The 23,957-nt window shown below is 38.4% G+C and overlaps 2 protein-coding genes across 4 annotated transcripts; both read right to left on the bottom strand.

Moving 5' to 3' along the window:
* Positions 1-49: 49 nt before the first annotated feature.
* On the bottom strand, positions 50-8,797 carry LOC116727111 (zinc finger protein OZF-like). 3 transcript variants are annotated; one of them, XM_032574272.1, is made up of 5 exons: positions 8,382-8,797; positions 7,976-8,287; positions 7,353-7,720; positions 4,929-5,332; positions 50-4,353 (listed from the first exon to the last, which is right to left on the bottom strand). In XM_032574272.1, the coding sequence occupies exons 4-5, from the start codon at positions 5,044-5,046 to the stop codon at positions 2,849-2,851; spliced, it is 1,623 nt and encodes a 540-aa protein (XP_032430163.1). In that variant the 5' UTR covers positions 5,047-5,332; positions 7,353-7,720; positions 7,976-8,287; positions 8,382-8,797; the 3' UTR covers positions 50-2,848. The 3 variants fall into 3 exon arrangements, with proteins under 3 accessions (XP_032430163.1, XP_032430162.1, XP_032430161.1); XM_032574271.1 differs by having other exon boundaries at positions 8,070-8,287; XM_032574270.1 differs by lacking the exons at positions 50-4,353; positions 4,929-5,332 and having other exon boundaries at positions 5,828-7,720; positions 8,070-8,287; positions 8,382-8,796.
* A 7,450-nt stretch (positions 8,798-16,247) lies between these two features.
* LOC116727109 (gastrula zinc finger protein XlCGF26.1-like) lies at positions 16,248-22,894 on the bottom strand. Its single transcript, XM_032574269.1, has 3 exons — positions 22,421-22,894; positions 22,082-22,319; positions 16,248-19,739 (listed from the first exon to the last, which is right to left on the bottom strand). The coding sequence occupies exons 2-3, from the start codon at positions 22,197-22,199 to the stop codon at positions 17,881-17,883; spliced, it is 1,977 nt and encodes a 658-aa protein (XP_032430160.1). The 5' UTR covers positions 22,200-22,319; positions 22,421-22,894; the 3' UTR covers positions 16,248-17,880.
* Positions 22,895-23,957: the final 1,063 nt, after the last annotated feature.

Below are 23,957 nucleotides of genomic sequence, written 5' to 3'. Positions count from 1 at the left end.
AATCTCTAAAGTGTATTTATTTGTTGCTTATTTAAAAAAAAAAAAAAAAAAAAAAAAAAAAGCTATACATTGCCATCTGGTGGACAAACCAGAAAACTGCAGTCCAACGGAGGCGAGACATCCTACCACGCTACCGGTGTGCACATTCAAAATAGAGTAAAACAAAAGCTTTTCGGTTAAAAATTTGCTCGTATTGCCCTTGTTGGAGCCTCACAAGTCAAATAAAAGTTTTACAATCACAAACTATGTTTAAGTACTTAGTAGTGCAAAATAGACCAGGTTTGAAGAGTCTGTGTTAAGAGTTTTGGAGCTGTAATATGGTACAGATGCAAAAATAACTAATATTGCCCTTTATTGATATGGTTTTAGATATTCTGCAATCTGTGTAGAATAATCAAGACCATATTAGAAGTGCCTAGGTATTTTAGTTTTTAACCAGGACAAATTAAGGATGCTCAAGGTAGTGAAAAATTAGGTGGCATTTCCCTAATCAGAAGACGCCAACTTCAGCTTCAACTGAGACTTCATGTTCTCCCAGATGACCCTGCCAGGAGAGCTATTCCTTCTAAACCCTTTATACTTTACTTCTAACAAAGAGAGTACTCCTGGGTCACAGCTCTTTGTTGTGTCTGCTCTTTCTTCTTCAGTCCACTTGAGGTTTCATCCTGTTAAAATGGAGTTGTTTCCTTCCACTGTTGTGACATGAGGGATTGCTGCAAACTTAATGTCTCCATGCAATCAACAGTACAGAGTCACGACACGCTTGTTCAAGAGGACGTATTGCTGTATAGTCTCTCAATAGCATTGGCTTGGTTTTCTGACATAGAAAACTTTTAGACCAGCAAGCATAACAAACTGAACTTATGATAAATCCAATTAAATTGGAATATATGGATTCATTTGATCACACAGTTCTGTATACAACTTATATCTGTTTATCTTGTAAAGTGCCCCCGAGACATTTGATGAGAATTAAATTGAATGACTTTTAGAAGAAAAAAAAAGAACTATAAGCAACAAAACTGTGAAAAGAGAAAACATAGGAAAACAATGGATGCATAAGAGAAAAACATTTTTCACTGCCAGTAACATTTTTATACTTCAGCTAGTGGTACATGAATATATAATCACAAGATTGTAATCCATGATGAGTTTTTGTACTCATATTATTTTAATTTAGTAAACAAACAAAAAAAACATGAGACATATCTATATATCCACATTAGGCAAAAACTCCACAAACATGAGCCGAAGACAAATCTGAAAACAATTCACAAAAGATAGATTTATAAATGTACTGATGGTGCAAATTTATTTATCAAGTCAGCTCAGACAAAGCTGCTTTGCTCGAGAGAATTTTATATTCAGAAAAGTATTTCACTCATTTTTAATTTTACAGTTACACGTGTTGTTCTGTATTATAAAAAAATACAATAAAATAGAATACATAAAATAGTTGTTTTAAGGAAATGAAGTGAAATAATTTCATAACTTCATATTTGTAGCTGTGTGGCAGTTCCTCCACCATCTCTGCCACAAAGCTTTGGTTAAGGAAAACCTACAGATTCTTAAGGCTCACTGATCTGGAATGGTCAACAGAGGTACATAGCCTGCATCCAGTCAGAATAAAATAATATTTGCAGATATCTGGAGAGTTTAAGCCAGTTTATTCCAGTTTCCAAACTCTCCCATTGTGTCCCACCTCGGGACATAATACTCTACATGTTTTAGATCTATTTCTGCTGCAACACGCCTCATTTAAATGGCTGAATTAGCATTTTAGTGTGTCAAAGTTCTGCTGAGGACGATTATAATTTGAACCAGGTATACTGAAGCAAAGAGAGACCAAAAATCTGGGGGACAAAGTGCTCCAGGAGCAGTTCCACACCTCTGATCTGAATTCTGCAGTTCGTTGTGAACAGGTCAACACTCAAATAGCACAATAGCAGACATTCAGTTTTACTAAGTTCTCTAGAGTTTACTTTACATTTTGTTTTAAGTAACAAAAAGCACTACAAATATGTCAAATGTATCTGAATAACAAAAACTATAACAATCACTGTTATAGTAATTTTACCTCCTTTCTAGTAGCCAGTTTACAAAGGGAAAGCACAGCTATGCTCAACTTGCTCTGTAGTACAAATAGCAGGTTCATTCAGATACATTAAACAGGCACGTGTTGTAGGGTTATAAGACCTTTTGGGTATCTTTCTCTAAGAAATTTTGTGTCCCAGAATGCTATGCCTCAGTTCCATTTTTAATTACAAATATCAGGCACCAAACCCTCCAGTATGGCCTAGGCCAATTCTTCACCCCATACAGAATATCTGCAGGTTACACCAACTCAAATTTAAGACTTTATAAGACTGTTTTTTTAAAAACTATTATGAATGAGATTTAAGACCTGTATCACAACAGAAATGTACAAAAGAAAATAGCAAATAAATAAACTGTATTGAAGTGTGTTAGTGGCAAAGGCAAACATTATCCATAAACTGCTGATAAATTTGCACTTACTCATAATTAACATATAAAAGCTAGCTAGCTTTACCCTTGCAAGGGTATCCTAGCAGCTAGTTGCTGGCAACCACCTTGACTCACACACTCAAAGTTTTGCATAATAGCAAAGTCCCGCAAGAAAAACGATAACTACACAGAATATAGAAAATTTAAGACCTGTGATTAACGTATTTAAGGCCAGTTTTCTGTTTTGAGGCCTGTTTCCTGACAATTTGAGGCCTTCATTTTAGATACATGATTTTAAGACTTTTTAAGGATGCGCAGACATCCTGCTATTGTGTGAAGTTTGGTGCGCATCTGCAAATCAACACAGTAATCCTGTCATCTGTCAAGCATGAGACATCATGTGTGTTGTAACATAGGATTTCTTTGTGAACTTTTTACCACAGATTTCACATCCAAATGGTTTCTCTCCTGTGTGAACTCTCATGTGCGCCTTCAAATGGATCCTCTGCAGAAAGCTCTTGCTACAAACATCACAGCTGAAAGGTCTTTCTCCATTGTGAATCCTCATGTGTTTCAGAAGACCACCCTTGACTAAAAAGCCTTTCCCGCACAGCTCACAGTTGTGCGCTTTCTTTCCAGCGTGAGACATCATGTGTGTTTTAACATATGACTTTTTTTTGAATTTCTTACCGCACACGTCACAGCCAAATGGCTTCTCCCCCGTGTGGACCTTCATGTGTTCTTTTAGGTGTATCTTCTGTTGAAAGTCTTTACCGCAGTCGCTACAAACAAATGTCTTTTCCCCCGTGTGAACACCCATGTGTCTCTTCAGAGTTTCTTGTTGAGAAAATCCTTTACTACAGACGACACAAACAAACGGCTTCTCTCCGGTGTGAACAATCATGTGCTTTTTAAGAATGTGCTGAAATCGGAATCTTTTTTCGCACACGGTGCACTTGAACTGTTTATCCCCAGAGTGGACTCTCATGTGCACTGTGAGAATTGACTTTTTGTGAAACCTTCTTCCACATTCATCACATGCAAAAGGTCGCTCTCCGGTATGGAGCCTTGTATGCGCCTGAAGATCCGTCTTTTCTATAAACCCTTTCCCACAGAAATCACAGCTGTGCGCCGTTTTCCCGCTGTGAATCATCTTGTGTTTTCGCAAACAGTCCTTCCGCCTGAATGTTTTCTCACAAACATCACAACCAAATGGCTTCTCACCGGTGTGGATCCTAGCATGATCCGTAAGATTGTCCCGCTTTTTAAATCTTTTATCACACTTACTGCAAGCAAACAGTTTTTCTCCTTCATCACCAGCCACGACTGAGTTACATTTCTCTTCACCATTTACATTTGACTGAGATGCACTCAGGACATTCTCACAATTGTGACTCATTTTAGTTTCAGACCCAGAATCTGACAAAGGTCCCTGCCAGTCCTCATCATTATTATCATCACTGGCTTCTGTGTCAGAGGAATCTGAAGCATTTTTATTTGGATTTTGCTCAAAGGTACATGCTGGATTCAGGTTCCTGTCTGGTTCTGGTCCTACACTATCCTTGCTATGAAGTTCTGTTTTTATCTGTTGAGCTGAGCTGCTGATTAGAGCTTCAGTCTCTCGGTTTTCTTCAGTTTTGATCTGATGTAGCTCTAATAACTGAGGTTTCTCTTCATAACTTTCATTCTTCACTGTAACAACAGTGCAAGGGAACCTGCTGATAGTCTTCTTCTGCTCATTAGGCCGCTCTTCCTCCTGATTGGTCCAGACTTCCTCCTCCTCCTCTTCCTTTATGTGGAAGGCCTCTGGATGCTGCTGCTGGGTACTGGCGCTCCAGGCATGGAGAACCTCATTTTTAACGTTCAGTAGCCGAAGGACTGGGAACACTGAAATTTACATGGACAACAATGATTACTTACAAATTTGACAGTGTTAGAGAAATCAAATTCTGTTTCTAGACTTTTATTTTTATAGCAACCTAAAAACCAGGTTGCTATATAAATATTTTCCACCGGTGCCCCCCTCCTACACTCGTCTCACAATTTAAATAGGACTGAAAGAAATTTAGGGTTTGCATTTCACAAATAATAGTTTCTACCGTAAGGGTTTTAATATCCATGCTGTGAAGGAACATTTTTTGTCTTACCGACATAAAACCTTCATGGTTAAACAAACAAACTGCACAAGAAGTTTGCACTTTAGTGAACTTATAAGAACACTACTTAAATTCTAGGAAACATTTTCTGAATTTTAAGCCTTAAACTAGTTTTAATGCAGTACAAATAGTTCCCCCGCCCACCCCCCACCCCACCCTGAATGTATTTCCCTTCCCAATATGGCGGATACGTTGACGTATAGCTATAACTGTATGACTGTAACTGCCCAGGAAGCGTCAAGCTCAGAAGAGAGAACAACCGAACCCCAGTTAAACTAGTTTTACCCTCGCAGAGCTTCTTCTTACCAGCTGTTTGATTTCCACCAACTTCCTGCGGCAGACGGACATCGAGCTGTTTCATCTGCACTTCATCTAAAGGTAGACTTTCAGATCTATGTTGTTCAACATCATCCACTTCCTCCATGGTGTCCCCGCCTGGTCCCCGCAGTCAGTAAAAACAAACCAGAGGATTGCTTCACACGAACCAAGCCCATCAACTCAGAATGCAACCGGGTACAATTCTGTCTCGATCCACCGCGGTATTGACGACGACAGGTATGTCCCCGCAAACCATGGATCACTGATGGATTTTGATCAGGCACCGTTACAGACACACTCTAGGTTTGAATCCTACGAGTCCCATTGCTGCCATCTGCTGGATATAGTCGCTCCTACAACAACAAGTCAGTCATTTTCTTCGTCGGGATCGACTGAAAATGAGAGAAAGAAGCTAAAGGTCAAAGAAAAAATTTGAAAGACATTAGGACAAGAAAGTCTGGTTGACTTAAATGAAACTAGGATAGGATCAAGACTAATTAAACAGTGTTAACTAGGAATTAATTGGCATGAGATTCTCATATCATTGTAACCTTGAGTATAAATACCAGGGGAGAATAGTATTGGTTACTAAATATGTGATTATTTCTGTCCTTGCAGGTAGCATTGTGCCTAACTTGAACTGTTACAAACGCTGTGGGCAGGAGGCCATTTTTTCCCTTGTGTGATTCCCCTGGCAATTAAGCAATTTTGGAAGGAAACTCACAGCCAGATTATTACTAAAATGACATTAGCTACATTTACCCATACACGAGTTCTTTTATCTTTTTTGAAATTGCATCATTAAATTAATTAAAACTTTGGAACAGTGACTCTGATATTTATACAAATCAGTTTTTCAAAAGCATGCAAAAATAAGCACAGCTCAATAGTAGTTTTCGGTTTTTAATCACTGATGTCAACAGTATCACCAATGTTTTTCGATAATTAAATAGTCAAAACAGAGGTACACGGTTCTAAAAGCAGCTGCACTGTACATTTTTACCTCCATTGTTACATTTTTCTACCAGCTTCGAATTAAATGAGGCAGAATCTTCAGACGCATGATAAAAGAATGAGCAGCTAGAAGGCTTCAAACAGTGTTGTGTCCAAAGTCAGTCCTTACATGCCGGCGTCCTGAATGTTTTTTAAGTGCTGCGCTGGTCCAACACATCTGAATAAATGACTGGTTCATAACCAGAGATTAGAGATGTCTTAAGGAGTTCATCAAAGTTTACATGCAGGACACTGACCGTTGATTGATCATTTCTCTGTTGCGTGGCTTAACATATGAGTCAGAAGGTGGTGCTTTAGCTTAAATTTTCCATCACAAACATTACAGGCAAACGGTCTCGCTCCTGTGTGGATCAACATGTGTCGTCTTAAGTGGATCTTCTGCAGGAAACTTTTCCCACACTCACTACAGCCAAATGTTTTGTCTCCAGTGTGAACGCCGATGTGCAGCTTAAGATGTTCTTTTCGTGAAAAGCCTTTGCTACAAATGCTACAAACAAACCGCTTGTCACTGCTGTGGACACTCATGTGCTGCTTCAGGTTTCCTTGTCGTGAAAACTCCTTATTGCAAACACTACAGGCGAAAGGTTTCTCCCCTAAGTGGACTCTGATGTGCAGGTCGAGGTTTGTTTTTCTCCGAAAGGTTTTAGCACAAACATCGCAGGAAAACGGTCGCTCTCCAGTGTGAGTTCTCATGTGGTCTTTGAGATAATACTTTACACTAAACGATTTACCACAAAGATCACAAACTGTTGGCTTTTCCCCAGAATGGAACATCATGTGAACTTCAAGGTGTGACTTCTGATTAAAACCTTTACCGCAATCGTCACAAGCGAATGGTTTCTCTGAGCTGTGGAGTCTCATGTGAGTCTGAAGTTGACTCTTCTTAATAAACCCTTTACCGCACTGATCGCAGTTATGGGCTTTCTTTCCAGAGTGCATCATAATGTGTCTTCGAGCGTAGTACTTACTTTTGAATCGTTTACCACAAATCTCACAACTAAATTGTTTGTCATCGGTATGAACCGACAGATGTAACTCAAGATTGTCTTTACAATTACGGTTTTTTCCATTTTCATCACATTTCAACTGGCTCCCCTCACTGATGAGTCTGGAATGTGAATCTATATTTTGTTTTACTTTCAGACATTTCTCATTTAAAGAGCTTGAACACCTTTTTCCTACCTGACTCTTCATGTGTCTCTGAAGAGACTCCTTGGTAATAAAGTGTTTGCCACACTCAGAGCGGCTGAAGCATTTTTTGCCAGTGCTACGTTTCTTATCAATGCTTATGTCCGACTGAGAAGCTATTCTCTCATGGCTGTTCAGACTATCTTTACTTCTAGATTCATAACCTGACAAAGGTCCCTGCCAATCACCATCCTCCTCAGCCTCACTCACTTCAGTCCCAGAAGAATCCAAAGCCTTTTCATCTGTATTTGGATCAGAGTTTCTCTCTGGTTCTGATCTTCCATCAGGTTCTGCTTCCCTCGGCTCAACAGTCGTGCTAGGTGAAGCTTCTGTGTCTATGTTCTCTTCAATTTTGATGCAATCAAGGTCTGACAACTGAGGTTTCTCTTCATCACATTCACTCTTCACACTAACAGCAATGAAATCCATCTCTTCCTTCTCATCAAGCTGCTCTTCCTCCAGAGAGCCCCAGAGTTTGTCCTCTTTCTCCTTTTTGTGAGGGGATTCTTTGTCCAAACTGCAGTTCCGCAGATCAGGAACCTCTTCTTTAATTACCAAGAGCAGCTGATCAGTAGACACTGAAACACACACAGATATTAAATAAAAAGGTAAGACAGTTTTTACTGTGCAGAATAAATAAATAAATACAGTTTAGAATATTATATTTTTAAGTAAGTTCCTGATAGCCCTAATATGTTTTGTCATTATCATTAAGATAATAAAGCTTTGATGTTTGTTACTTGCATCAGATTGGTTTATTTCTACATCCTGATGCTTTGACCTTCCAATTGTAGTATTCTGCCTCATGGTGTAATGACTGCCGAGATACTTACTGATGTAATCATTTCTGATTCTTTCTGTAACTCCCCCTTTTATTTATTTTTTTACTTGCACCCAGAATAACTTTGCTCCGATCCATACACTCACTGAGATCTTTGTCGTCTTGTGTCTTCTCCAGTTCTGATACGGATGCTGCAGATATGGGGGGCTCCAAGCTGAACCCTCCAGGTTCACCTGCTTCGACCTTCATCATCTCAGTCATCCTCAATCCGCTTGGGATTCTCCTTTTCACTAATCACATCCTTCACATGTTATAGTAGATCAAGATTTCAGCCATGTTACCCAGATCTTCTGTTATTCTGCCGCTGAAACAGAAATCAGACATAAATCAACTTCTGACCAAATAAAGTGCATTAACAGAAAATGTCGACAGTAGCAGAGCTGAAGCGAGTTTGATACCTTGGTTAGTAGTTCTGGAGCCACTCTGTAACTGTCTCCAGTCTCTCGGTCCTCAGACAACAAGCTTAGAGAAGGTGTCCACAGACGGTGTGTTCTTCCGCCTACAGGCTGACAAACTGTGTGGACTCGTGTTGCGTGAACTTTTAAAAGCTTCACTTGATTTAGTTTATGTTGTCAGTTGCTTTAGCTCCGGGCTGACTGACATCAAATTCACTTCACTACTTAAGAATAATTATATTCTGTACTAGAAACGTCGGCGAAAAATAATCCAAGCGGTTCAGAACAAACACGTAGAATCGCGATTACACGGAGATACTGATGTAGACAAATCAAACAATTGTTCTACAGAGACTTTAAGACGTTTTTCTGGAGGACTTAGCCACCAAGCTAAGATCCGGTTACATTCGTAGCATTGGCCAATGAAAGCTCTGAATCGAAAAAACTACTTCCTCTTTCAACCCTTAGCTTTTCACAATAAAAGAATATAAACGAACGCCTAAAAACACCGAAAACATGTTATATTACTATTACACGTTGTTTTTAATGCTCCAAACAGTCGGTTTATTTAAATAGAATTAATTCACACGGAAAATATGAAGTCACTTTATAAAAATCAGCCCAGCTCACATAAATCAATATTGAGTCAAATTCAGTCCAAAACAGGTTTTAAATAAGTTTATTACAGTTGTTTATAACACTTCTAAAAACAATGATGATGATGTTTTTTGAACAGCGCATATTTATAAACATGATGAAAAAGGCATTTTCTAGCAGTGGTGAGTGAAAAATACAGATCATGTGAGTAAATAAGATTTGAGGATTTGAAGATCTAGAGAAACTCATTCATGCATTTATCTTTGGTTGGATTGATTAACTGCAACATTGTCATGACACATCTGCCTTAAAATTCAGACAGCTGATCCAGAACGCAGCTCTTCACAACTCTAGGCAACTCTCCATCTCAGAATCAGGGAAGCAGTATTCAGTTTTTATGCTCCTGTGATCTGGAACAAATTTCCAGAAAACTGAAAAAAAAAATGCTGACTTGAAAGCACATTTGCTTAGAGTTGCTTTTGATTAATAATTTTTGGCTATTTAGTTAAGAATACTGACCGCTGGAAAGTGGGCACTTTATTTGTCCGTAAGAGATGAATTATGATTTCAAAAAACCCTGAAATGGTTACAATACCTGTAATCAGGGGGGAATATTTCTGTTCAGGTTTGAATTCTATAAAAGTTTTTGAAATTGTGAAGTTAGCTGATAAAGAATAAAAAGAGTCTTTAAATTCACACTTCACTGGTCATTAGATTCTTAACTGTGGGAATTGTTTACTAACCCTACCCTGACCAAAGGTCTACATGATAGGGGTGCCTATATAGGGTGCCTGGTGATTGATAGAGGGGCCTACCATGCACCAGGGGTGCCCAAAGTCAGTCCTCGAGGGCCGAGAACTACAACAGAGAGTTTTAGTTCTCTCCCTGCTGGTAGTAACAACCTTCTCAGCGTGTCAATGTTCTTCTTAGGCCATCCAACGAGCCACACTGGATGCCGGCCCTCGAGGACCGACTTTGGGCACCACTGATAGACCAATCAATAATAAAATCCCCCAGGTGAACAGAAGAAGCAAATACAAATTAATTGCAGCCCTGATGAACTCCCATATGCTTCTTAAGGTTTTCGTGTCGCACAAACCCTCTCTTGCAAACACTACAAACAAAAGGTTTCTCTCCTGAGTGGAGTCTCATGTGATTTTCAAGAACACATTTTTGATTAAATCTGCTTTTACAGACATCACAACCAAATGGTCTCTCCCTCGAGTGGAGTCTCATGTGTTGCTCCAACTGGATTTCCTTCACAAAACGTTTATTACACTCACTACAGCTGAACTGACCAGTATGAACAGCAGTGTGTTTTTTCAGGTCTCTGGGTTGCGAAAATCCTTGATTACAAACACCGCAAACAAATGGCTTCTCTCCAGTGTGAACACGCATGTGAGTCTTAAGTTTCCTTTGTTGTGAAAATCCTTTACTACAAACAGTACAAATAAATGGTTTCTCCCCTGTGTGAACATGCATGTGAGTTTTTAGACTTTCTTGTCGTGAAAATGGTTTACTGCAAATACTACAAACAAACGGTTTCTCTCCAGTATGAACATACATGTGACTCTTTAGATTCTGTTTTTGTGAAAATCCTTTGCTGCAAACACTACAAATAAAAGGTTTCTCTCCTGTGTGAACATGCATGTGCTTCTTTAGATGGTCTTTCAGGGAAAATGCTTTTCTGCAAACACTACAAATAAATGGTTTTTCCCCAGTGTGAACAGACATGTGTCTCTTCAGTTCCAAATGTCGTGAAAATCCTTTACTACAAACACTACAAATGAAAGGTTTCTCTCCTGTGTGAATACACATGTGACTTTTTAAACTTTCTTGTCTTAAAAATTCTTTGCTACAAACACTACACACAAATGGTCTCTCTATGGTGTGCATTTTCATGTGATTTTTAAGACTTTCCTTTACCTTAAATCTTTTACCACAAATCACACAGGAAAAAGGTTTTTCTCCAGAATGGGCCATCATGTGGATTTTAAGATTTGTCTTTCTATGGAACCTTTTAGAACAAATATCACAAGCAAATGGTCTCTCACTAGTGTGGAGTCTCATATGTGTCTGGAGATATTGCTTTACTACAAATTCTTTACCACAGATATCACAGCTGTGGTCTCCCTTTGCAGCGTGCATTGTCATGTTTAAATCGTCTTGAGTCTTATGTTTGAAACTTTTACTACAAGGGCTGCTGTCATCTGTCTTCTTGCCTTCTTGGATTCCTATCTGAGCCATAAGTTTGGAACAAAGTTTAGATGATTGATCTCTTCCGCGAATAGCCATCTTACTTTGTTGAAAAGAACATCCTGGACCTGTGTTCCTGTCCAGTTCTGCTCCTGCACAGTCCCCTCCATTAGGTTCTGTTTCCATTTGTTCAGCTGAGGTGCTTTTGTCTCTCTGTTGACTTCAGTTTTTATTTGATATAACTTTGATGACTGGTGTTTCTCTTCATCTTCACCTTCAATCTTCACAGTAAGCCACTCTTCCTGCTGACTGATCCCCTGCTCCTCGTCTTCTTCCTTTATGTGGGGGGATTCTTGGTCCTGCTGATCTGAACTCGGGCTCCAGTCATGAGGAACGACTTTGATCACCAACATCTGATGAGCTGAAAACATTGAAACCCAAAATGACATTAGTGAACAAGCTTCCACACAAACAAACAAAAAAACCTTAAAAAGAAAACTCCAGTGATTTACATAATAAACATATAACTCCTTTTTATGAAATCTTACTCCATTGTTAAAGACTTTGTTTTGGATGATGTCCTTATGCTTCTGAAAGGAACTAATGAAGGGCATTTCAAACTATTAATGCCAATAGAAAATGTCCAGATACTGGTAGACTTTAGGACAAAGTCATTGAGCAACTTAAGATGGCGTGTAATTACAGTGAGTGGTTCAGTTTTAAACTCAGCATCACTTCTTTAGATAACACATTTCCCCACATAAAAAGAAATGTAAGAAAAATATTTTAATCATGTTTTGCCAGAATCCATTCTCAATTTCAACATCACATCTTGGTAAAACTTTATCACTAGCAAAAATAAACCAAAACTGTAACACATAACAAATAAAGCTAGCAAAATAAATGGCAAATCATTAAGGCAACCCTGAGGATGTAGTCTCATACATTTTATCATTCAGTCTGCCACTGTATTGATGCTGTCATTTTCTGTTACTCCATGAAATACTGTAATAGTTTCCAATAAAGGCATTTTCAATAATGAACTGCCGGCCTGAGTTAGTTAAATTGTGCCTTCGCTGCAACGACTGCTGGAATATTTACACATAAATGCATCACTTTGATTCCTTCCAGTTAAACATGCAGAGTAAATTTGACCCAACCCATGTGTGCCACTTACTGAGATCTTTGCTGTCTTTTGTTTCCTCAAGTTGTGACGTGGATGCTGCAGGTATGGAGGGCTCCAAGCCTCCAGGTTCATCTGCTTCAGCCTTCATCATCTCAGACATCCTCAGTCCTCATGACTTCTCCTTTTCACAATCCTTGTTTGCAACCTTCACATGTTCTAGTGAATCAAGGTTTCAGACATAAAAACTGGGTCTTCTACGTTTTTTGCTGAAACTGGAATCAGATTCAAATCAGCCTGTGACCATGTAAAATGTATTAATAAAAAATGTAGACTGTAGCAGAGGTAAAGCGATGCTGCAGAACTTTTAAAAGCCAGAAGCACCCATCAACTCCCCGCTGTTAGCTGCTTTAGTTCCACGGTGGTTAACGATCCTTTCGGGTTGCTAATGAAGGCTAATTATATTATGTAAATAATCACAGCGGGTCGAAACAAACATGCAGAAACGATATTCCCACGAAAACTATCAATTATACTCAATATATTGTTTTTGTACTAAAATTTAAACGTTTTTGTGTCCGGAACTAGCTAGCCAAGCTACCAGCGTCACTTCCGGTTATCTTCCTGCTTACTGACCAATGAATATCCTCGGTAATAGAGGAAAAGACTTTGTTAAATATTTAAAAAAAAAATAAAGTCAAGAAATAATGCACAAACATTCACTTCAAGTTTAAATCTCTATCCTAAAAAAATCATTAGCTGAATAAATTTAACTTAGAATTTTGAAATGTACCGCCTGAAAAGTTGTGAAAAAAAAACAACACAATTTCAAAGTAAAGCTCAGAAAGACCTCCAAAATGTCTGGTCATCTACGTGGACACGTGTCCAACGTGGTCACGGCCTGAAAGAATTTTCAGAAACACAACCTGAACTCAGCAGTTAGTTTTTATGGAAACTCGTTTCCGCCACTGAAAAAAAAACAATTATCTACAACTATGCGTCTCTGTTATGTGATACTATCTCATAATAGTATCTCTCATTATGAGATAGTTAATGAGATGTTAATCTTTTAGTTTATTATAACGACATAGCCATAGAAACGCTTTCAAGAGAGAGTTTTTTTTTTTATGAACTGGGCTGGCAACAAAAAAATCAGCTGTAGGTCTTAAAAACACAGCTTATTTCCAGGGTTTCTAACGTTATAACAAATACTACATATAAATAACATGAAAGAAAAAATATAAAAGATCTTACAAGTACTTTTTGAACCAGAACATACTCCTCAACTGAGATTTTTTAAAATCCCATTTGAATAAGAACTCAGAAGTTGCCTTTTAAAAGATAACTCCCTATTATTAGTATCTCTGTGGTAAGAAGTTGGGTTGATAAATTTGTGTCCTGGTTTATGAAAGCTGAACAGCTTAACAGGATTTGGGGTTTTTTGCATTTTATTTTACTTTTCATTACATCAGTATTATTTTTCTATTACAAATGTACCTGAGAAACACTAGAAAACAGCACACAGAGCAGAAATCAAAGTGATTGATATTTGCATAACAAAACAACTCCGGAAGGCAGCTGTAGTCTCAATCAGCTAAACGTTTACTTGCATACCTAATATTTTCATGGATCCAGTTGTATTTTTTAATCAAAATGTGTACCTCTGAGCAAATTATGTCTGAGAGAGCAGGAGATTTTTGTCTGTCTTCTTATAAAAATAAAAATGAAATCAGTCATTTGAATGGCTCTTGGAAACGAGCCTAAAGATTTGGTTCCAGTTAAACAGCCACAAATCCCATCACTATTCGAGACACTTCAACTCATGCAACTAGGGGTGCTTGGAAGTTAACTAAACACCCAGCAACAAAAACAACTTGTGAAAACATTGGCTGCAGTGACAAGGGTATAACTTTACTCAGCAATCTAAATTTTTTTATCCTCTTGATGCATTTTTCTATATGGATTCTTCCCGTGGCTCAAGCTTTCTTCTCCCGTTCAAAAATGGTGGGACGTTATGAACCCCCTTTTCTGCAAGAATGTCCCCTATGGTGAAGGCCACGTCAGAAATAACAAGATCCCCCGCTTCAAGGCTATCAAGACATCCACTTTGCTGAACAATTTCTACATCAGAAATCTGCCCTTCATAAACATCAGATACAAACATAACAGCCCCGGTGGGAGAAACACCTATCAAAACTACATCAAAAATCTATCAAAACTTTACAAGTGCCACGAATTTTGAATGATGATGAGAGCTTATCCTGTTGCTCCAAATTAGAGGCTTGTTCTACAAAGAATGCAACACAGTCAATGATAATTCGGACCCCTGTGAATTTCTTAAAACACGAAGGGAGATTTCTGGCTACAGTATCTCGAGTTGCAAACACTGGTTTCTTCAGTGTGGAAAGCTGAAGATGCATAAACTGAATCCAAGTTGTGACTATTTTTTTTTAAACAATAATTTTAATGAGATTGAACTTTCACAAATACAATCAATCAAATTTTATTTGTATAGCACATTTCAGCAGCAAGGCATTTCAAAGTGCTTTACATCATATCAAACACAGAAACAATGCAACATAGAATCAACAATCAAAACACGACATTAAGTCAAGTTCCATCAATAAATTTGTAATTGATTACGTTTCAAATACAATCCTAAACAGGTGGGGTTTTAGTCGAGTTTGCATCCATAGAAGGTTTACTTGTTACTCCTACTGTGTTATATGGAACAAAATACCTGTTGCTATTTTTATTCCCACTCACGTTCACAATCACACAGTTTAAAACGATATAGACAGCATTTTAATGGGCTTCTGGCACGAGGCTCCGTACACGTCTTTCACGGAATTTCGCTCTGGGACTCCGCCGTCCCTCACAGATTATTGTGCAATTCTATGGTACCTATTAGTGTCTAGAATTTACAGGGTTTGTGTCACTCGCCGTTTTTCTTCCGGCATGAGGCTCCGTACACCTCTTTCACGGAATTTCGCTCTGGGACTCCGTCGTCCCTCACAGATTTTTGTGCAATTTCAACATAGAACCAACAATCAGACCATGACATTAAGTCAAGTTCCATCATTAAATGTGTAATTGATTACGTTTCAAATACAATCCTAAACAGGTGGGGTTTTAGTCTAGATTTAAAGGAAGTCAGTGTTTCAGCTGTTTCACAGTATTCTGGAAGTTTGTTCCAAATTTGTGGTGCATATGCTGAATGCTGTCCTCTGTGACCCCATTGGGTAAACTGGTCTACGTTGCAGTGTGTTTACGACTATGATGAAAAAAGCCAAGTAATATTACCTTTATAGACGTTGCAGTCGCTGGTATTGGGTCTGGAAATTCAGCTGTTGGACCCTTTCCCCCCGACAAAATGTAGCGAGCACATATACAGTAAGTGTCTTTGGTTACATTTTCCACAGTGAAACCTTCTCGGTTTCAAACTTTTATCCAACGCTGGCACTTCTCTGCATTCTTTCGGTGTTTAGGAAAAGGAATGAAAAAACTCCCTTCATGTGGTCACGGTGACCATATCGAGAGTCACTCCGGCAGACCCCAAAGTAGCAATGTTCTGTGTCACCATAGTATGTCTGTTCACTATCTGACTAGTAAAAGTACAAATATAAAAGCTTTACCACTCAACACTATTTGTCTGAATCAACCATAGCCGTGGCGCCTTCTTGTTTAATGGCGGCTGACAAGCAATTTTTCGGCCCATTACCGCCACCTCCTGGTATGGAGTGTGGATCGGGACGCTAATATATTCATTTTAAACCCTATATTCTCTCCATTAATTTCGTAGCTCTGCAAAAAACACATGCTAGACTCAACTTTTAAAAAAAAGGGGGAAAAATGAAGTTGTTCAGACTCCTAGTGAGAAGAATGCATCTAAAAGTTGCGGAGGTGTTTGAGAACTGGACCAGGGTAACCAAAGTAAAGACTTCAAAACAGACTTATCTGAATAAAGTATTTTATTTCAAAAAAGCCCTTAACAGGAGTAAACTAATATCAGCATGCTTCTCCATTTAAGTGAACCACAGACTCCACAATACCTTGTCTTTTGGTCACTCAACAAAAGGCTTTTGTCCAAGGAAAATGCTACCAAGACCTTGAGCTTTAATGTTAGACAATACAAATCTGAGGCAACTTTACAGCAAGGGACATATGCGAGATATAATAATTAACTGAAGTCTTTAAATTCAGCAAAATTAACCATCTGGACCAGAAGGCCAAATTCTAAAATGAATTATGCAAATCTCCTTTATGGAGCAAAATTTTAAAAGTAATGAGCCATTTAAACAAAGTACAGTTTTATTTGGGTTAAAGAGACTCTATGGCAAGGTGTGGTAAAAACAGAACTTTGGAGGACACGTTTAATTAAAATACAAAATTCTGTCCTTTTGCCATGTCTCAACTAATAATAATCCAACTTTTTCCTCAAAGTGTATTCAACACCACATGAATTAAAAACAGAAAAGGCATTAACAGGGCAAACAAAGCAAAGTCTGATAGCTCAGAAGTACCCAAAGTTAGTTGATAACTGGTTAATAGTTTCCTAGGTTCTGTTTCTTTGTAGTCATTTGTATCCTCACATGAAACATGTGAACAGATAAAATTATGTGGCATGTCCATTTAAATCTTTGTTATTTACAAAATTAAGATTTTAAAAATAAATCTACTATCTAAAGATAACCCTAGTCTTGAGTTAGGACTCCTCCACAGTCAGAAACCTTTGGAAATTTACTTTAAGGTAGATTTAAGGTTGTTTCTTTATCATTAAAATATATTTGCAAGATTGCTAATGAGATATATATCCTATTAGTCCCTAGGACCAATATATACATTCAATTCCCAATATTGTCAATATTTTGATTCTTATAAGTAAATTTATGTTTTCTTCTACAAAGTATGACTTCCTGGTAAAGAGAATGTACTCCTTCCAAACTGATTTTGTTAAATCGGAGGCTGGTAAGAAATTGTCATATTTTATTTAAGGAAAATCATAAATTTTTTTATTTAAAAATGTAAAAAATGAATTTTCACAGGTAAGTCAATAAATCAAGATTATCCATTCCCTTCTTTTTGAATGATTCAACGATCAGTTCCCATCCTAAGTACCTGAGAACCTGTTTATTTAGGATTTTTTATTTTGTAGTTTTCATGGTTGCGCTAATATAATACTTTTATATGTCACAAAGCATTAACATTTACTTCCTTGCATCTTCCTAAAGTGAAGGAGTGAAAAATTACAGATTACGCTGGAAAGCTTAATTTGTAATCAAAGAAAAAAGTTCAGGACTGAGTCATCTCCAGTGTTTCAGATGTTCAACAGGAACAAGAGATCTAAGAAAAAAAAAGTTGAAGTTCACCAATCCCAATTTTTGTGAAAGCGCATTGCCATTGAGATGAAATTCACAGCTGTACAGACAAGGGAGAATGTGGAACAAAATGTTTACCATTGTGGATTACAAAACAGTAAGCTACAGATTGAAATTATCATTGAGCAGTCAAAAGATTAGTTGACTGTTGTCATAATTGTTAGTTTCAGCCCTCGTGAATATTGATGTGTTTCTGCAGAACTCCATGTTATGAAAATGCTTGACAGGAAACACCGCACATGGACGGTTTCTCTCCTAAATGGAGTTTCATGTGTCTTTCAAGACAGTGTTTGTGATTAAATCTGTTCTTACAGACATCACAACCAAATGGCCTCTCCTCAGAGTGGAGTCGGATGTGTCGCTCCAGCTGTATTTCCTTTACAAAATTTTTGCCACACTCACTACAGCTAAATTGTGCAGTGTGAACAGCCATGTGTGTTTTCAGAGTTCTGGATTGTAAAAATCCTGTTAAACAAACTTCACAAGTAAACGGTTTCTCGCCAGTGTGAACACGCATGTGACTTTTTAAATTCCCTTTTAGAGAAAATCCTTTACTGCAAATGTCACAAACAAACGGTTTCTCACCTGTGTGAACACGCATGTGACTTTTTAGGGTCTCTTTCTGTGAAAATTCTTTGCTGCAAACACTACAGGTAAACGGTTTCTCGCCTGTGTGAATACGCATATGAGTTTTTAGGATCGCTTTTAGAGAAAATCCTTTACTACAAACATCACAAAAAAACGGTTTCTCACCTGTGTGAACACGCATGTGACTTTTTAGAGTCTCCTTCTGTGAAAATCCTTTACTACAAACACTACAAATAAACGGTTTCTCACCTGTATGAACACGCATGTGATTTTTTAGGCTCTGTTTCCATGAAAATATTTTGCTACAAATACTACAAATAAATGGTTTCTCTTTTGTGTGAACACACATGTGAGCTTTTAGACTAACTTTTAAAGAAAATTCTTGACTGCAAACACTACATGTAAAAGGTTTCTCACTTGTGTGAACACGCATGTGAATTTTTAGATTCCCTTGTTGGGAAAATCCTTTATTACAAACACCACATATAAATGGTTTCTCCCCTGTGTGAACACGCATGTGAGTTTTTAAGCTCCTATGTTCAGAAAATCCTTTACTGCACACACTGCAAATAAACGATTTCTCACTTGTGTGAACATTCATGTGACTCTTTAAATTCCCTTGCCGGGAAAATCCTTTACTACAAACACCACAAATAAACTGTTTATCTACTGTGTGAATGCGCATGTGTCTGTTTAGGATTCCTTGGCGTGAAAATCCCTTACTACAAACACTACAAACAAATGGTTTTCCTGTGGTGTGAATCCACATGTGGTTAATAAGACTTTCCTTTACCTTAAATATTGCACCACAAATATCACATGAAAAAGGTTTTTCTCCCGAATGGACATTCATGTGAGTTTTCAGATTTGCCTTTGTAGGAAATTTTTTACAGCAAACATCACATGCAAATGGTTTCTCCCCAGTATGGAGCATCATATGAGTTTTAAGAGAACTCTTCTCTCTAAATCCTTTTCCACAAAGATAACAGCTATGTTCTAATTTTCCACTGTGAATCGTCATGTGTAATTTAACAGAAGTCCTATGTTTAAATATTTTACCACAAAAATTGCAATCAAATTGTTTCTTTCTGGCATGAACTCCACTCTGACTCATAAGTTTCAGAGAAAGTTCAGAGCTTTTACCTCGTTTGCAAACTTTTACTTGGTCTTGCGTAGAGAAACACAACGGATCTACATTTCTGTCTGGTTCTGGTCCTCCACAGTCCCCTCCATCAGGGTATGTTTCCATCTGTTTAGATAAACTGCTATTCTGAGATTGAGCATCTCTGTTGTCATTGGTTTTAAATGGACAAAGTTCTGATAGCTCAGGCTTCTCTTCATCTTCAATTTTCACAGTAAGCACCTCTCCATCCTGACAGAGCCAAACTGCCGCCTCCTCGTTAGAGTTTGGATCCTGCTGGTCCGAACTGGAGCCCCAGTCATAGGGAACCTCTTCTTTAATCACCAACATCTGATAGACTGGGAACAGTGAAACACACACAGACATTATTTTATGCTTACAATTACTTTTAGAAATCTTATTTTACGTATTTAAAAGTGTGCATTTTTTTCTGAAATTTGAGAAATGATTAGAACTCTATAATATTTATAATTGCAGATATGTTTCTTTGTATCTCAAGTGTCCACCAAATCAAGCTGCCTATTGTGACGCTATATGACCAAAAGCTTTTCTTTGTCAATCTTAACCAGTACACAGACTCCTGGCGCTTTTATATAGTGCACCAAGTGCCGGAAAAGGTGGTCACCAACATCTGCTAGACTGGGAGCAGTCTGTCAGATGTTGGGAGGAAGGGGTGGGGGGGTGCAAAAGAATCAGGCTCATCAAAAATCATAATAATAGTAATCATAATGACAAAATACTGAAAATAAAAATGTGCTGTTCAATATGGAGAAATAAATTACCGTTACAAGAAAACCGTTTTTCCGCCGTCATCGGCGGCCATACTAACAAGCCTGAGGATTCATTGCAGGCTTCGGTGTGGGGAACTAGATGTAGCACACCAAAGAGTAAGGGGGAAGGATGTGCAGCGTGTACACAAGTATGACTGACAGCGCTAAGATCCTTCTCCTGGCTCTGATAGGTTATTTCTGGCTGGGAGTGGTGCATTTTTGGCAGCAATAGGACCACAAGAAGAAGGCAGGGGAGCTCAATTTTCTTTCACAGATTGTCTGTCTTCATGTTATACTGCCAGGGTGCAGTGATAGCTTTAACAAACACATAAAAAAACATGTTGTTCATAAAAGTTTCATACCGCAGTTTTAAGAAAACGTTGGTGGCCAGGAATAAAAGCACTTGGGTCCATATAGACTAAGTTTGAAATGCAATAATTTAGTCTTTTAGCTAGTTACCATTTCTGAGTCCATGTGGCTAAATCAAATCACAGTGAGAGCAATCAGCCACAAATCAAGTAACTTGGAACAAAGGTGAACTGAACCAGAAGTGTCCAGCTGTCCAAGTGATAAGGCTGCAGTTCTGAAGATATCATCACGTGGCATATAATCAACCTTTAGACCAAGGTGGTTTGGTAGCAAGTAAACATATCAACCTTCCAGTGCTAGAAAATATTGAAAATATTGTCTTTATCTCTGCCACAGTTAAAGATAAGGGAGGCCATTCTAGCAAATGATATCAATCCAGTTGACCCATGTGATCATTGGCTCCAGAACATAAAGTAGTCCCCTGAGAGCACAACTATAGTATTGGCAAGCTGCTCAATCAGGCTTGCTTTACAAGTCCAATCGTTTTTAAATTATGACCAATTCTCACCGTCACAGCTTGTGAAATTGTATTATAGACGCTATTCATTTTGTTGATCAAATGAATCTGGGTTCTCAATAAAATCAAATCCAATAGATGACTCGATTTTATCATGATATTTAGTTGAATATAAGAAACCACACCCAGTTCTCCCACAGACCGGGTCTGACACTGAACTGAATCTATTAAAGTGTGCAAAGTGCAATTCCTTCAGGTCACTGGTGAGCAATGATTTTTTTCTCTTAAAGAACAACCTCACCGGGTGTCTTCTCTCTTGGGCTCAGAATTGTACATGGCTTGAAACCAGCCACATACAAGCATGATTGGCTACAACCGGATTACAAAACTATTTAAAAAGAAACGCAAATGTTCCACACTGAACTCAAATGTAATTTATTACAAATGTTGACAAAGAACTTCAGTTGCAATTTCTCCAGATCAGAACAAGCGGCAATGAAGTGCTGGTTGTATGGATATAAACAAATTACTTATATTCCAGGCATAACAAAGACAGTTACCTTCTAACGTTATTCTGATGTTCATCTACTCCTGTTCGGTTACTGGTAACTAGGTCGTGCATTTAGTTCACTGATTCACATATACAAATGATCAGCAGTCTTCTCTAGAAGCTAGAGGTTGGTTCAGTTGGGAAAACTAAAACTATCCAGTTGATCACAAAGTTAGTTTCACAGTTACACCCTCTAAAAATCTGAACAATTAAACAATGAGACTTTCAGCAGCTGCCATGTTTTGTTTTACAGATCAAAGGGACAGTAAATCTATTTTCCTGAACTGGTCCAGCTCAGGAACTACAAGACTTTAAACCTTTCAAATTTGGACTAAATTGTTCTATAATAAGAGCAGAATCATTCAAGCCAAGACTGTGATTTGTGAAACCCTTATCTGATTTGTGGGGGAAAAAAGGTCTATTATTGACTTTTATTTAACCTTCACAAATCACAAGACTTTTAAATATGCTGCTTTTAGAACCGAATAATTGTTGATTTACTACAAACCAGACAAACAAATGTGTGTCACTTACTGATATCTTTGCTGTCTTGTGCTTCCTCCTCTAGTTCTGATATCGAGGCTGCAGGTACGGGGGGCTCCGAGCTGATCCCTCCAGGTTCATCTGCTTCAACCTTCATCATCTCAGCCATCCTCAGTCACGCCACTTGGGATTCTCCTGTTCACAATCCTTCTTTTCAACCTTCACATGTCCTAGTGGGTTAAGGTTTCAGGCAGATAACCTGGATCTTCCTTCTTTCTGCTGCATGAAACTGGAATTGGACACAAATCAGCATCTGATAAATAGTGTATTAGAGGAAAATGCAAACGGCAGCAGAGCACAAGGGATGCTACAGACCAGACAGTCCGATACCTTGGTCAGTGGTTTTGGGTTCACTGTAACCGCCTCCAATCTCTCTGTCCTCAAGTGGACAACAAGGTTAGGGGAGGTGTCCACAGAAGGTACGGTCTCAAAAACGTGGAGAGTGGACTCGTCCTGTAACACTAAACCACGAACTTTCACAGGTTTAAACGTCAGAACCACAAACTAAGTCTCTGTCGCTAGCTGCTTCAGCTCCACGGTGGCTAACTGTCCGTTCACTGCCGATAAATGCAATTTACATTCTATGCTGCAAGTTTCCGGATTAAATCATACGGAGCCGCACAAAACAAACCTCTCGAAGAAACATGTCCTCACGAAGACAGTCAAGAGGGGAGTACAACTTTTATTTAACACGAACGGCAAGGGGTTTGTAAAGCCTGAATTTAGCAGTCAAGCTAACGTTGTAACACTCCCGGTCACTAGTGACAGTCCGGCTGAGTGCGAGGCTCTTCTGCGCATGTGTGAAAATAGAACCGCATCACAGTTTTTGTATGGAAACCAGGGATAGTTGTAATATATCCGTCTGTAGCTGCTAGCTCTTTTACGCTAGTGTATTGAAGTTGGATATGTTTCATATGTATCTGAGAGATGTTTCAGTGAAGACAAGATAAGTTCATGTGTATAACACGTTTCAACAACAAGGCAATTCAAAGTACAGAGTACAGGTTCCAGTTGATACTGATTAAAGGCAAATCTAAGCAAAGCAGAGAATCTTGATTTAAAGGAATTTTGTGTCTTAGCATTTTTGCAGGTTTCTGGAAGTTTGTTCCAGATTAGTGGAAAATAATATAAATGCTGCTTCTCCACATTAGGTTCTGATTCTGGGGATGCAAAGTAGACTAGAAAGAGAAGACCTGAGGTTTATATGACAAAATATCTTTAATGTATTTTGGTGCTAAGCCATTCAGTAATTTCTCCTAGCTATAGGCAGCAAGTGTAGGACTTTACATCTGGGGTGATGTGCTCTATTTTCCTGGCTCTAGTGAGAACAAGAACAGCCGCATTCTGGATCAGCTGCTGCTGTCTGATTGATTTTTCAGGCACACCTGTGAGGACCCTGCTGCAGTAATCAATTCGACTAAAGATAAACGCATGGGTGGCTTTCTCAAGATCTTGCAGGGACATTAGTCCTTTAATCCAGGAAATCAAAATTCTATTAGTCACACCGATCGGAATAAAATGAGGATTTTATTACAAACAAGCCAATTTTACAGACAAGATTTCTAGAGGAAATCAAAGACAAATAGTTTTCCAAAAAGCAAAAAACACAGTTTGTCTTTATGGGAGTGCAGGCTTCACATTTATGGCTTCGTTACTTTAAACATACAGCCGTGCTCAGCAGTTTTATTCTGCAGGCACCTCATTTCCATATATGGCAAACTGTAGCCAACTGTCTGTAAGCACTTAAGTGTCCATACCTCTCCTTCTGGGTCACTCTAAGGTCACATAGAGGCCTCAAGATCAGAGGAGACAAAATGTGATTTTAGACACTACACTACCGTCTTCAAAATCTGATGAAAAATATTTG

This window comes from Xiphophorus hellerii, chromosome 10 (assembly GCF_003331165.1).
Source record: "Xiphophorus hellerii strain 12219 chromosome 10, Xiphophorus_hellerii-4.1, whole genome shotgun sequence".
Lineage (NCBI taxonomy): Eukaryota > Metazoa > Chordata > Actinopteri > Cyprinodontiformes > Poeciliidae > Xiphophorus > Xiphophorus hellerii.
Note: the sequence above shows the minus strand (reverse complement) of the source record. Positions and strands in the feature narration are given on the sequence as shown.

Excerpts from the sequence above, each read along its gene's own strand:
- LOC116727111 (XM_032574270.1), bottom strand. The coding sequence starts at position 8,184 with ATGACTGAGATGATGAAGGTCGAAGCAGGTGAACCTGGAGGGTTCAGC. Across the intron at positions 7,721-8,069 it reads ACAAGACGACAAAGATCTCA|TGTCTACTGATCAGCTGCTC; the intron begins GTGAGTGTATGG and ends TGTGTGTTTCAG.
- LOC116727109 (XM_032574269.1), bottom strand. The coding sequence starts at position 22,199 with ATGGCTGAGATGATGAAGGTTGAAGCAGATGAACCTGGAGGGATCAGC. Across the intron at positions 19,740-22,081 it reads ACAAGACAGCAAAGATATCA|TCTATCAGATGTTGGTGATT; the intron begins GTAAGTGACACA and ends CACTGTTCCCAG.